At 41.4% G+C, this 15,210-nt stretch overlaps 1 protein-coding gene across 1 annotated transcript in view; it reads left to right on the forward strand.

The window, feature by feature from the left end:
- vsig10l2 (V-set and immunoglobulin domain containing 10 like 2) overlaps positions 1-15,210 on the forward strand; it is a 59,028-nt gene that overhangs the window by 21,649 nt on the left and 22,169 nt on the right. Inside the window, exons 8-11 of the mRNA XM_031809628.1 lie at positions 1,249-1,391; positions 6,531-6,702; positions 6,911-7,143; positions 12,565-12,739. Coding sequence (XP_031665488.1) covers positions 1,249-1,391; positions 6,531-6,702; positions 6,911-7,143; positions 12,565-12,739 — 723 coding nt within the window. The remainder of the gene's footprint in view (positions 1-1,248; positions 1,392-6,530; positions 6,703-6,910; positions 7,144-12,564; positions 12,740-15,210) is intronic.

The raw sequence follows: 15,210 nt of genomic DNA on the forward strand, positions 1-15,210 counted from the left end.
CCTTAACCACCTGGGGGTGGCCCGTCAGAAAGTCCAGGATCCAGTTGCACAGAGAGGGGTTGAGACCCAGGGCCTGCAGCTTGATGATGAGCTTGGAGGGTACTATGGTGTTGAATGCTGAGCTGTAGTCAATGAACAGCATTCTTACATAGGTATTATTTTTGTCCAAATGGGATAGGGCAGCGTGCAGTGTGATGGTGATTGCGTCATCTGTGGACCTGTTGGGGCTGTATGCAAACTGAAGTGGGTCTAGGGTGGCCGGTAAGATGGCAGTGATATGATCCTTGACTAGCCTCTCAAAGCACTTCATGATGACAGAAGTGAGTGCTACGGGGCGGTAGTTATTTAGTTCAGTTATCTTGCCTTCTTGGGTGCAGGAAGAATAGTAGCCACCTTGAAGCATCTGGGGACAACAGACTAGGATAGGGAGTGATTAAATATGTCCATAAACACACCAGCCAGCTGGTCTGCGCATGCTCTGAGGACACTGCTAGGGATGCCGTCTGCACCAGCAGCCTTGCGAGGGTTAACATGTTTAAATGTTTTACTCACATCAGCCACGTCGAAGGAGGGGGGGGTGCAGACTTTGTTAGCAAACCGCGACAGTTGCACTGTATTATCCTCAAAGTGGGCAAAGAAGGTTTTTAGTTTGTCTGGAAGCTTGACGTCGGTATCCGTGGCGTGGCTGGCTTTGTTTTTGTAGTCTGTGATTTCCTGTAGACCCTGCCACATACGTCTCGTGTCTGAGCCGTTAAACTGCGACTCCACCTGGTCCCTGTACCGGCATTTTGCTTGTTTGATTGCCTTGCGGATGGAATAACTACACTGTTTATATTCAGCCATATAGCCTGACCTCATTCCATGGTTAAATGTGGTGGCTGGCACTTTCAGTTTTTCGCGAATGCTGCCATCCATTACAGTCTAATAGACATCTACTGGGTTTATCTAATAGGATAATAGACAGGTACTGGGTTTAACTAACAGTATAATAGACATGTACTGGGTTTAACTAACAGTTTAATAGACATGCACTGGTTTCAACTAACGGTCTAAAATACATGTACTGGGTTTAACTAACAGTCTAAAAGACATGTACTGGGTTTACATTGTGTCTGTATATAAAAATGCAGTGATTTGACTCTCCTCCTCTCTCCCTCCGTGTGTGTGTGTGTGTGTGTGTGTGTGTGTGTGTGTGTGTGTGTGTGTGTGTGTGTGTGTGTGTGTGTGTGTGTGTGTGTGTGTGTATAGAGGCTCCAGTCTTGTTGACCCAGCGTAGTGTGGTGTCTGTGTTTGAGGGCAGTGATGTCCAGCTCACCTGTATCCTGCAAGCTAACTATCCTCCGGTCAATCAGATTGTCTGGTTCAACAACCGCAGACAGGAAGTCATACAGGTACATGCCCTGCCCCCTCTGAATCTGGTGTCAATTACCTGCTGCTAACTCTTTGCGAATCTAGGCCAGGTTACTGTAAGTTACTTTGAGGGTTTGGCCAGGCTGCTGTGAAGTACTTTGGGGTCTAAGTTACTGTAAAGTATTTTGAGGGTCTAGGCAAGGGTACTGTAAATAATTTTGGGAGTCTAGCTAACTGTAAAGTATTTTGAGGGTCTAGGCAAGGGTACTGTTGGTTAACTGGTTAACAAGTGTTATGCTTTACACCCCCTGCTATATTGAGGATAAAGAGATTATTGCCTAACAGAACACAGAGGGTGTTCTTTAATGGAAGCCTCTCAAACATAATCCAGGTAGAAGCAGGAATTCCCCAGGGTAGCTATTTAGGCCCTTTGCTTATTTCAATGTTAACTAATGACATGTCACTGGCTTTGAGTAAGGCAAGTGTGTCTACATACACGGATGACTCAAAACTATACACATCAGCTACTACAGCAACTGAAATGACTGCAACACTTAACAAAGAGCTGCAGTTAGTTTCAGAATGGGTAGCAAATAATTAGTTATTCCTAAATATTTCCAAAACTAAAAGCATTGAATTTGGGACAAATCATTCACTAAACCCTAAACCTCAATTACATCTAGTAATACATAATTTGGAAATTGAGCAAGTTGAGGTGACTAAACTAATTGGAGTAACCCATGATTGTAAACTGTCATGGTCAAAACATATTGATACAACATTAGCTAAGATGGGGAGAAGTCTGTCCATAATAAAGTGCTGCTCTGTCTTCTTAACAACACCATCAACAAGGCATGTCCTACTGGCCCTGGTTTTGTCGCATCTGGACTACTGTTCAGTTGTGCGGTTATGTGCCACAAAGAGGGACTTGGGAAAATGTAATTGGCTCAGAACAGGGCAGCACGGCTGGCCCTTAGAAGTACACAGAGAGCTAATATTAATGACATGCATGTCAATCTCTCACGGCTCAAAGTGGAAGAGAGATTGACTTCCTCATTACTTGTTTTTGTAAGAGGTGTTGACAAGATGAAAGTACCGAGCTGTCTGTTTAAAATACTAGCACACAGCTCGTACACCCTTACATACCCCACAAGACAAGCCACCAGAGGTCACTTCACAGTCCCCATGCCCAAAACAGACTATGGGAGGCGCACAGTACCACATTGAGCCATGACTACATGGAACTCTATTCTACATCAGGTAACTGATGCAAGCAGTGGAATCTGATTTTAAAAGCAGGTAAAACTAGATCTTATGGAACCACGGGTACTGTGAAGTAACACAAACATAGGCACAGACACATGGATACACACACATGATAATATACGCACTATACACACACATACACATGGATTTTACATTGTATATATGTGGTAGTGGATTATGGGCCTGACGGCACACACTTAGTGTGTTGTGAATTCTGTAATGAATGTATTGCAATATTTAAAAAATGGTATAACTGCCTAAATTTTGCCGGACACCAGGAAAAGTAGCTGCTGCCTTGGCTAATGGGGATCCATAATAAATACAATACAAAAATACTGTAAAGAATGTTGGCGGTCTAGGTTAATGTAAAGTACTTTGAGGGTCTAGGCCAGGCTATTGTAAATTACTTCAGGGGTCTAGATTACTGTTGTCTGACGAGGAGTAGTAAGGATCGGAGGACCAAAGCGCAGCGTGATGTGAATACATTCTTTTAATGTAAGACGAAATAACACGAAGTACACTAAACAAACAAAATAACAAAACGAACATGACCACTATCAACATTGAGTGCAAACATGCAACATCCATAGACATAGATAACAACCCCTTAAACATACAAAAGCCCTAGACAGGACAAAAACATATATATATATATATATATATATATTTTTTTTTTTGTACCTTTATTTAACTAGGGAAGTCAGTTAAGAACAAATTCTTATTTTCAATGATGGCCTAGGAACAGTGGGTTAACTGCCTGTTCAGGGGCAGAACGACAGATTTGTACCTTGCCAGCTCGGGGATTTGAGCTTGCAACCTTCCGGTTACTAGCCCAACGCTCTAACCACTAGGCTACCCTGCCGCCCCATATTCACCCATGTCACACCCTGACCTAACCAACATAAAGAAAACAAAGAATACTAAGGTCAGGGTGTGACAACTGTACTTTGAGGGTCTGGATTACTGTAAAGTACACTACAGTGCACTACATGACCAAAGGTAAGATCATTTATCGAACATCTCACTTAATAATAATGGGCATCAATATGGACTTGGTCCCCCCTTTGGTGAGAGAGAGAGAGAGAGAGAGAGAGAGAGAGAGAGAGAGCATCCGAAGTTCTTCAAAGGTAAAGGATTTCATTTGGTTGCTTTTCTTATTTTCGTGAAAATGTTGCCTGCTGCCAGCAGAGCCTAGCATAGCATTATGACATGAGAAACGTATACAAATGCTTGTCTAGCGTTGGCTGTAACACATATTTTGAAAATCTGAGATGACAGTGTTGTTAACAAAAGGCTAAGCTTGTGTTTGAATATATTTCATTCATTTCATTTGCGATTTTCATGAATAGGAAAAGTTTCTAGGCTATGAATCCGATCCCGGATCCTGGATTGCTTGTCGCAAAGGTTAACGGGATCGATGTGACAACAGCCAGTGAAAGTGCAGGGCGCCAAATTCAAACAACAGAAATCTCATAATTAAAATGCCCTCAAACATACAAGAATTTTACACGATTTTAAAGATAAACTTGTTGTTAATCCCACCACAATGTCCGATTTCAAAAAGGCTTTACGACGAAAGCACACCATCTGATTATGTTAGGTCAGTACCTAGTCACAGAAAATCACAGCCATTTTTCCAGCCAAAGAGAGGAGTCACAAAAAGCACAAATAGAGATAAAATTAATCACGAACCTTTGATGATCTTCATCAGATGACACTCATAGGACTTAATGTTACCCAATACATGTATGTTTTGTTCGATAAAGTTCATATTTATATCCAAATATCTCAGTTTACATTGGCGCGTTACGTTCAGTAATGTTTTGCTTCCAAAACATCCGGTGAATTTGCAGAGCCACATAAATTTACAGAAATACTCATAATAAACATTGATAAAAGATACAAGTGTAATGCATGCAACTTTAGATATACTTCTCCTTAATGCAACCGCTGTGTCAGATTTCAAAAAAGCTTTATCGAAAAAGCACACTAAGCTATAATCTGAGTATAGCGCTCAGAGACCAAAACAAGCCATACAGATATCAGCCATGTTGTGGAGTCAACAGAAGTCATAAATAGCATTAAATATATTCACTGACCTTTGATGATCTTCATCAGAATGCACTCCCAGGAATCCCAGTTCCACAGTAAACGTTTGTTTTGTTCGATAAAGTACATCATTTATGTCCAAATACCTCCTTTTTGTTCGCGCCTTTAGTTCAGAAATCTAAATTCACGATGCGCAGGCCAGACGAAAAGTCAAAAAATGCCATTACAGTTTGTAGAAACATGTCAAACGATGTATATAATCAATCTTTAGGATGTTTTTTTACATAAATCTTCAATAATGTTTCAACCAGAGAATTCCTTTGTCTTTAGAAATGCAATGGAATGCAGCTACATATCACGAGAGCGCACCTGAATGAACGCATGGCACTCTACCAGACCTCTTACTCATGCAGCTCTCATTCTCTCCTCCTTCACAGTAGAAGCCTCAAACAAGGTTCTGAAGACTGTTGATATCTAGTGGAAGCCTTAGGATGTGCCTTCGGACCAAATTTACACTGTATCTTGGATAGGCAAAGAGTCGAAAAACTACAAACCTCAGATTTCCCACTTCTTGGTTGGATTTTTTCTCAGGTTTTTGCCTGCCATATGAGTTCTGTTATACACACAGTCATCATTCAAACAGTTTTAGAAACTTCAGAGTGTTTTCTATCCATATCTATTAATAATATGCATATCTTAGCTTAGGCCTGAGTAGCAGGCAGTTTACTCTGGGCACCTTATTCATCCAAGCTAATCCATACTGCCCCCTATAATAAAAAGAATAACAATGCTGCATCAAATGTACATGATCTTAGGGGCATTGGCAAACACAATGTAAGTCATTTAACCTGTTGAATCTAGGGGGCACTATTTTCATTTTTGGAAAAATAACGTTCCCAAAGTAAACAGGCTATTTTGTCAGGACAAGATGCTAGAATATGCATATAATTGACAGCTTAGGATAGGAAACACTCTAACGTTTCTAAAACTGTCAAAATATTATCTGTGAGTATAACAGAACTGATATTGCAGGTGAAAACCTGAGGAAAATCCAACCAGGAAGTGTTGTTTTTCTGAAACTACTCTGTTCCTTTGCAAGCCTATCCTATATCAACCAGATTTCCCTATGGCTTCCACAGGGTATGAATAGTCTTTAGACATAGTTTCAGGCTTTTATTCTGAAAAATGAGCGAGAATGATCACATTGCGTCAGTGAAATTGTGAAAACAACCTGAGGATTGATTATAAAAAATGTTTGACATGTTTCTAAGAACTTTATGGATACTATTTTTAATTTTTGTCTGCCTGTCGTGACCTGCACGAGCCTGTGGATTACTAAACAAAACGCGCCAACGAAATGGAGGTTTTTGGATATTAAGAGAATCTTTATGGAACAAAACAAACATGTATTGTGTAACTGGGAGTCTCGTGAGTGCAAACATGCGAAGATCATCAAAGGTAAGCGATTCATTTTTATTGCTTTTCTGACTTTCGTGACCAATCTACTTTACTGCTAGCTGTTTGTAATGTTCTGTCTGCTGAAATCTGTCCTCACATAATCGCATGGTTTGCTTTCACTGTAAAGCTTTTTTGAAATATGACACACCAGGTGGATTAACAACAAGCTAAGCTGTATTTTGATATATTGCACTTGTGATTTCATGAAAATTAAAAAATATATATATATTTAATTTGAATTTGGCGCTCTGCAATTCACCGGATGTTGACGAAAATTATCCCGCTAAAGGGATCGGTGCGCCAAGAGGTTAACTGCAGAACTACCTGTGACAAGAAGAGTTAAAATTATATTGGTTGATTCACAGAAAGTAATGTGTAGAGTTCAAATGTGATTGGTTGTTTGACAGGAAGTCCAGGAAGCCCTGGCCACAACCAGGAAGTATGTGCTGCGTCGCGCAGCTGCGTGGACCAACCTGACGGTCCTAGAGACGGATGGAACTACAGACAACGGCCAATACTGGTGCTCCGCTAGCAACGCTGTGGGAGGGACTGAGATCCCTGTTACGCTACTGGTCAAGAGTAAGATCCCTGTTACACTATTAGTCAAGAATAAGATCAATAAAGCTTTTAGCCTGTACACCCACAAAACAAAACTAAATGGTTTTCTGATGAACTGAATGGCTATTTAATTTCTGTTCTACTGTACCTCCTCCCTTCATCCCCTTCTCTCTCTCTGACCCACCCCCTCCCTATCCTCTCTGTCTCCCTGCCCTCTCCCCCCTCTCAGGATACCCCATGCCTCCCAATGTGACCCTGGTAAGGCTTGTTTACAGCAGTCAACAGCGTAGAGAGGTGGAGCTGGAGTGGCAGATGGAGGGAGAGGGAGAAGGAGGAGAGGGAGGAGGGCTGACTGGATTTATACTTGAGCGCAGACTAGAGGAGGCACCAGGGAGAAGGAGAGGAGAGGAGGAAAAAGAGAAGGACAGAGAGGAGGCTGGTGCAGATCCTGCTGACCAAGAGGTGAGCCAGAAAGAGAGTTGGGGGGGGTCAGAAAACACACAGAATAATACAATGCTGTTATTCTGCATGGAAAAAGAATGTTTCTGTTGTTCCAGTAGATATCCTGATATTTGGGATCTATCTAGTAGATAACCAGATAGTTGTGTTCTATCTAGCAGATAGTAGATATCCTGATATTTGTGATCTATCTAGTAGATACCATAATAGTTGTGATCCATCTAGTAGATACCATGATAGTTGTGTTCTATCTAGTGGATACCCTGAGAGTTGTGTTCTATCTAGTAGATACCATGATACTTGTGTTATATATAGTATGTACAACAACAGCTGTGTTCTATCTAGTAGATACCATTACAGTTGTGTTATATATAGTATGTACAACAACAGCTGTGTTCTATCTAGTAGACACCATAATAGTTGTGTTCTATCTAGTAGATACCCCGATAGTTGTTGTCATGACGTGGCCTTTTCTGGCTATAGATCATGGCTTCCCACTCTCTCCTACATCCAGGTTCTGTTGTCTCAGGTCGTAAATTCCTGCCAGAGACTCTCTCCCCCTGGTCATGCAGATAGAAAGACACAGAGAGACAAAGGATTTCATGTGGCAAACTCCTAAATCCCCGAAATGGGAATATAAATCAAATTGTCCACTTGTGAGAAGGTGGGAATGCTTCGTGGACACTTAAGGGGTGGGAATGACGAATATGTTTCATTTAGTGACCTCAGAGAGGACAGGAAACACACATAACTATATCTCTGAATGTGTACATTTCTCAGTTATGGGGTTTGCAACTAATGCTTGTATAAAATTAATTAGTAAAGATAAAACTATTTGGGAAATGATGTAATTATAATGTTAAACATTTAATGTGAGAGAATTGTATTCCCAACCAAGTTTAACTTGGTCCTTGGCCCGCCCCCGTGACGACAGACATGATCAGGCGTCATTGAACCGCTTTTTCTACTGTTACGAATAAAAAAAACTCCTGGCGAAATCCTCTTCAGACCACACGTACCTTGTGGAAACTGAGGTGGCACAGGTTTGAGTACCAAGACTAAGCAAACCCACAGTGTGAGCTGTGATTGCGAAAAGTTATTGAATTCCTAACCATACCACGTGGAACATTGGCTACACAGCTGGAAATGGTTAAAGGGAACTATACAGTCACCTCTCATGGCAGACCTTGTGGATCTGTTGCCATATGTTTGGGTATATCAAAGCTGGGACTGAGAGACTGAAAAACACCTTTTATCTCAATGCCATCAGACTGTTAAACAGCCATGACTAGCACATTAGAGGCTGCTGCCTATAGGCATAGACTAGGAATCACTGGCCACTTTAAGTAATGGTACACTAGTCACTTTAATAATGTTTACATATCTGGAATTACTAATCTCATATGTATTTACTGTATTCTATACTATTCTACAGTATCTTAGTCACTTAATGTTTACATATCTTGCATTATTCATCTCATATTTATATACTGTTTTCTATACTATTCTCTACTATTCTACTGTATCGTAGTCCGTTCCGCTCTGACATCGCTCATCCATATGTATTTAGCCTTAATTCATTCCTACTTAGATTTGTGTGTATTGAGTATTTGTTGTGTAATTTGTTAGATATTACTCGTTAGATATTACTGCGCTGTCAGAGCTAGAAGCACAAGCATTTCACTACACCAACAATAACATTGCTAATCACATGTGTGTGACCAATAACATTTGATTTGATTTGACAATGAACACAATTGCATTTTATCAATGGCAATTTGAACGTACAGAGATACCATGACGAGATCTTGTGGCCCATTGTCATCCGTTGCCATCACCTCATGTTTCATTATGGTAATGCACTGCCCAATGTCACAAGGATTTGTACACAATTCCTGGAAGCTGAAAATGTCCAGTTGGGCTGCATACTCACAAGACATGTCACCCATTGAGCATGTTTGGGATGCTCTGGATCGACGTGTATGACAGCGTGTTCGAGTTCCCACCAATATCCAGCAACATCGCACAACCATTTAAGTGGGACAACATTCCACATGCCAATCAACAGCCTGATCAACTCTGTGCGAAGGAGATGTGTCACACTTCATAAGGGAAATGGTGGTCACACCAGGTACTGACTGTTTTTCTGATCCACGCCCCTACCTTTTTTTACGGTCTTTGGCTATGCCAGATTAAGTGATATGACATGATATTCTATAAAATAATTTCTCCATAATTAATATTACCTGATTGAGCTAATCATGTAAATGTAGTCGGGGCACCACAAAGTAATATTTATAGAGCTGTTATCTTCAGAATAAACTTTTAAAGACCTAGTAATATTTTACATCAATAGCAGTCACCTTAATTCAGTCTCATCTGAAAGTTGTAAATTCTTGGTTATCTTCACGAACCCTTGCTAACAAGTTGAATCAGCAATACAAAATTGGGTTTAATTATTTATTTACTAAATACCTAACTAATCACACAGAATTACACATACAAAGAATGAATTGTACCTTGACTACAAATTACATCATAAAGGAAAACGTCCCTAGCGGGCGGAACTGATATGACAGCTGGTTAAACAAAAGAAAGGGGCTGGGTTTGAGTGAAAGTGCGGGAAGACTGAGGGACAAAGGACGAAGCTGTGCTATCTGAGCTCTGCGCATTACTCTGAGCTGCGCATTGGTAGGTTGGTGGTAGATGGAAGGCCGTGTTGCCAAACCGAGTCTTTTGTCCGTCGAAGAATGTCTCTGGTGGTCAATTGGATACATTGTAGTAATGTCGTTGTGTGATAGATGGGATACTCTGTTCCTTCCTAACCCTCATTTGCAGCTGCTGTTGCCAACTCAACGGCTAGTAGGTATCACTTCTGTAGTGAATAAGAGTTCAAAGTTCATACCATTCGCAACCAAAGCTCATGCTGATGTTGACTTCGTTCTGTAGTTATTATCTTAACCATTCTGACATCGGGCCGTCATCCTCACATCCACGGAAAACAGGAGGTTACATTTTCGTCAAGGGCTTATATAGTGGAGGGAGAAAAGGGGTGTGTTTCATAGTTTACAACCTATGTATCTTCACGTGCGCAGGACACTGAGTCGGGCCTAATTCACTCATGAAAACCCAATTCTCACATTTTAGAAGCTAAAATCACAATTCATCCCATCACGAATCATTTCATATTCAAACATTTAAATTGAACAACAATTCCATGTGAATCCGATAACTATGATGTGTAGACTTTACACTGTAGAGTTTGTCATCTTATCATTGATGAGAATGTTTCAGATGACAACTGAACTGACATCATATTCATTAAGTACCACTGCATATGTTCAATTGGTCGGATTACCAGAATATATTTAATTTCCCCCACCTTCTGATGTTCCCAGAATCTCTATGTTAACCAAGGGGTTTTCAAATGTAACATCAGTAGGGTAGAGAGAGGAAAAAGGGGGGAGAGGTATTTATGACTGTCATAAACCTTCCCCCAGGCCAACGTCATGACACTATATATATATATATATATATATATATATATATATATATATTTCAGCCACACCCATTGCTGAAAGGTGTGTAAAATTGAGCACACAGCCACGCAATTTCCTTAGACAAACATTTGCAGCAGAATGGCCTTACTAAAGAGCTCTGTGACTTTCAACATGGCATCGTCATTCGATGCTACCTTTCCAACAAGTCAGTTTGCCACATTTATGCCTAAAATCACCATGTGCAATGCCAAACGTCAGCTGCAGTGGAGTAAATGTACAGACCTGATCTACAAAAAGAGCCAGAGATAGTACTTTCTCAAAAAGCTTGGATATTTGATGTAGACTGTACCATACTGACTCTGTTTTACATATCTTTAATTGAGAGTATTTTAACTTTTTGTGTTGTTGGTTGGTTTGGCAATGCCACTGTCAGCCAGAGAAATATGTTGAGAAGGATTATCACCACAGCATACAAGGAGCTTGGAGTCAAACAGACAGGCCTGGATGAGATCTTTAAGGTCAGGGCCCTTCGCAAGGCTCACAAAATCATTTTAGACCCAAGCCACCCCCTCTACCCGGACTTTGAACTACTCCCCTCTGGGCGCAGGTATATGCACCCCTCAGCAGGAAAAACAGAACTAGACAATAATTTGTACCAGATGTGATATCCCTCCTAAATAGCTCGGGCTAATGTTCCAATCGACTCAGTAAGGCCAGTAGGCTAGTCTTTTGAAAAATTATTATTGATATGTAACTGTTATGAAAGTTGTATTGTCAATTTTGTTTTGTATTTAAACGCCACTTTAAACATGTACATGACACTGCAACAAAAGTTCCCCATGGAGACAATAAAGTCAGTAAGTAAGTAAGCAGAACGGAACCAATGAGGGCTGAAGTGCGTATAGTGTAAAAAATTATCTGTTGTCGGTGGCAACACTCACTACCGAGTTCCAAACTGCCTCTGGAAGCAACGTCAGCACAAGAACAGCTTGTCTGGAGCTTCATGAAATGGGTTTCCAAGCCTAAGATCACCATGCGCAATGCCAAGCATCAGTTTGAGTGGTGTAAAGCTAGCCACCATTGGACTCTGGAGCTGGGGAAATGTGTTCTCTGCAGTAATGAATCACGCTTCACCATCTGGCAGTCTGACAGACAAATCTGGATTTGGTGGATGCCAGGACACTACCTGCCCAAATGCATAGTGTCAACTGTAAAGTTTGGTGGAGGAGGAATAATAGTCTGGGGATGTTTTTCATGGTTCAGGCTCGGCCTCTTAGTTCCAATGAATGAAAATCTTAACGCTACAGCATACAATGACATTGTAGACGATTCTGTGCTTCCAACTTATTGGCAACAGTTTGGAGAAGGCCCTTTCCTGTTTCAGCATGACAATGGACCCGTGCACAAAGCGAGGTCCACTGAGAAATAGTTTGTTGAGAACAGTGTGGAAGAACTTGACTGACCTGCACAGAGCGCTGACCTCAACCCCATTGAACACCTTTGGGACGCCGACTGTGAGCCAGGCCTAATCGCCCAACATCAGTGCCCGAACTCACTAATGCTCTTGTGGCTGAAAGGAAGCAAGTCTCCTCAGCAATGTTCCAACATCGAGTAGAAAGCCTTCCCAGAAGAGTGGATGCTGTTATAGCAGCAAAGGGGGGGGGGCGACTCCGTATTAATGCCCATGATTTTGGAATGAGATGTTCGACAAACAGTCCACACACTTCTGGTCGTGTAGTGTATCTGTGACCAACAGATGCATATCTGTGTTCCCAGTCATGTGAAATCCACAGATTAGGGTGTAATTAATTTATTTCAATTGACTGATTTCCTTATGAACGGTAACTCAGTAAAATCTTTGAAATTGTTGCATGTTGTATACATTTTTTTCAGTGTAGATATTAACATAGTTTTGTTGTTGTAGGAGCAGCGACAGGAAAAAAGGAGTAGTTTCTCTCCATGGAAACAGGTGGCAGTATTGGAAGCCAGGGAGAGGGTCCACACGCTGGGCAACATGACCCCAACAGATACCTACCAGATACGCATCACAGCTGTCAATCACAGAACCCTCGGACACCCCTCCCCCCCAGAAACACCAGGTGAGTGAGATATATTATTACTACTATTATTGTTACTACTATCATATTAGTATATACTATTATATTTAAGAGGGTGGGAGGATACAGAGGAGAGAGACAACGAGAGTGCGAGACAGAGAGAGAGGGAGGCAGAGAGAGAGGGGGATAGAGACAGAGAGAGAGAAGGAGACAGCGAGAGAGAGAGAGAGAGAGAGAGAGAGAGAGCGAGAGAGAAAGAGAGAGAAAGAGAGGGGGGATAGAGCCAGTGAGAGAGAGAGAGAGAGAGAGTGAGTTAAAAATATATATAATTGGGTCTGGCATCCCATAACACAATAAACACTCAAATCAAATTGTATTTGTCACATACACGTGTTTAGCAGGTGTTATTGCTTGTGTAGCGAAATGACTGTGTTTTTAGCTCTAACAGTGCAGTAATATCTAACAGTAATATCTAAAAATGTCACAACAATACACACAAATCTAAAGTAAAGGAATGGAATTAAGAATATATAAATATTTGGGCAAACAATGTCAGAGCGGCATAGACTAAGATACAGTAGAATAGGATAGAATACAGTATATACATATGAGGTGAGTAATGCAAAATATGTAAGCATTATTAGTGGCTAGTGTTCCCTTATTAAAGTGGCCTGTGATTCCAAGTCTATGTAATGATTGTTGTCCTTGATGATCTTTTTGGCCTTCCTGTGACATCGGGTGCTGTAGGTGTCCTGGAGGGCAGGTAGTTTACCCCCAGAAATGCTTTGGGCAGACCGCACCACCCTCTGGAGAACCCTGCGGTTGTGGACGGTGCTGTTGCCATACCATACGATGATAAAGCCTGACAGAATGCTCTCAATTGTGCATCTTTAAACGTTTGTGAGGGTTTTAGGTGACAAGCCACATTTCTTCAGCCTCCTGAGGTTGAAGAGGCGATGTTGTGCCTTCACCACACTGTGTGGGTGGACCATTTCAGTTTGTCTGTGATGTGTACGCCAAGGAACTTAATTAAAACTTTACACCTTCTCTACTGCTGTCCCGTCGATGTGGATAGGGGGTGCTCCCTCTGCTGTTTCCTGAAGTCCACGATCATCTACTTTGTTTTGTTGATGTTGAGTGAGAGGTTGTTTTCTTTGCACCACACTCTGAGGGCCCTCACCTCCTCCCTGTAAGCTGTCTCGTAATCGTTGGTAGTCAAGCCCACTATTGTTGTGTCGTCTGCAAACTTGATAATTGAGTTGGAGGCGTACATGGCCACACAGTCATTGGTGAACAGGGAGTACAGGAGAGGGCTGGCCATGCACCCTTGTGGGGCCCCAGTGTTGAAGATCAGCGAAGTGGAGATTTGTTTCCTGCCTTCACAACCTGGGGTCGGCCCGTCAGAAAGTTCAGGACCCAATTGCACAGGGCGGGGTTGAGAACTAGGGCCTCAAGCTTGATGATGAGCTTGGAGGGTACTGTGGTGTTGAATGGTGAGTTATAGTCAATGAACAGCAGTCTCACATAGGTTTTTCTCTTGTCCAGATGGGACAGGGTAGTGTGCAATGCGATGGCGATTGCATCGTCTGTGGATCTATTGGTGCGGTAAGTAAATTGATCCTTGACTAGTCTCTCAAAGCAACTTCGTGATGACGGAAGTGAGTGCTACAGGGCGAATGACGCTTTGCATGTTTGATTGTTCGTCTTAGGGCATGGTGGGATTTCTTATAAGCTTCTGGATTATTGTACGGCTCCTTGAAAGCGGTAGCTCTAGCTCTGTGCGAATGTTGCTTGTAATCCATGGCTTCTGGTTGGGAAATTGTTAGAGGAATTCTAAATTCCTTTATGTTTTATAGCCAAAATCAAATTCTCACTCTCTCTAGTTCATTAATGAATTGTAAATTCATTAATTATGCATGAAGTAGATCGAGACCAGTCCTAAAAGCCAGGTAACAGCGTTTATTGCAAGAGAGTACTGAAGCAAACTACAAAGAACATTACATTTTAAAGAGAGGACATGAAATGACATCATCAGTTTCTCACACTCTCTCCGATCCACACAATAGCGCAGTGTTTTCAGGTCCGGAGATGTCTTCTACTCCCCTCATAAACCAAACATTCCAATCTGTCTAAAAGATATCTTCTCCTCCACTAATGGAATATCAAGGACCATTCTTATCTGTCAGAAAAGATATATCATCCCTCTCCCTTAACTTCCCGCAAGGTACAGACAATTAATTCGTTTTACTTACATTTTCAGTAACAGCTTAACCAAGAACCCATACATTTCATACCATAACATAATAGTATTAAAAGAAATGGTTCTTAAGTAAATGTATACATAATTAATCATTTCAACTATAATTTCCTCTAACAGAAATGTATGTATGGTCACTCTGGGGACGATGCACTTATTGATGAAGCTGGTGACTGAGATGGTATACTCCTCAATGCCATTGGGTTAGGGAACATATTCCAGTCTGTGCTAGCAAAACAGTCCTATGGCGTTGAAT

This window comes from Oncorhynchus kisutch, linkage group LG29, assembly GCF_002021735.2.
Source record: "Oncorhynchus kisutch isolate 150728-3 linkage group LG29, Okis_V2, whole genome shotgun sequence".
NCBI classification, from domain to species: domain Eukaryota; kingdom Metazoa; phylum Chordata; class Actinopteri; order Salmoniformes; family Salmonidae; genus Oncorhynchus; species Oncorhynchus kisutch.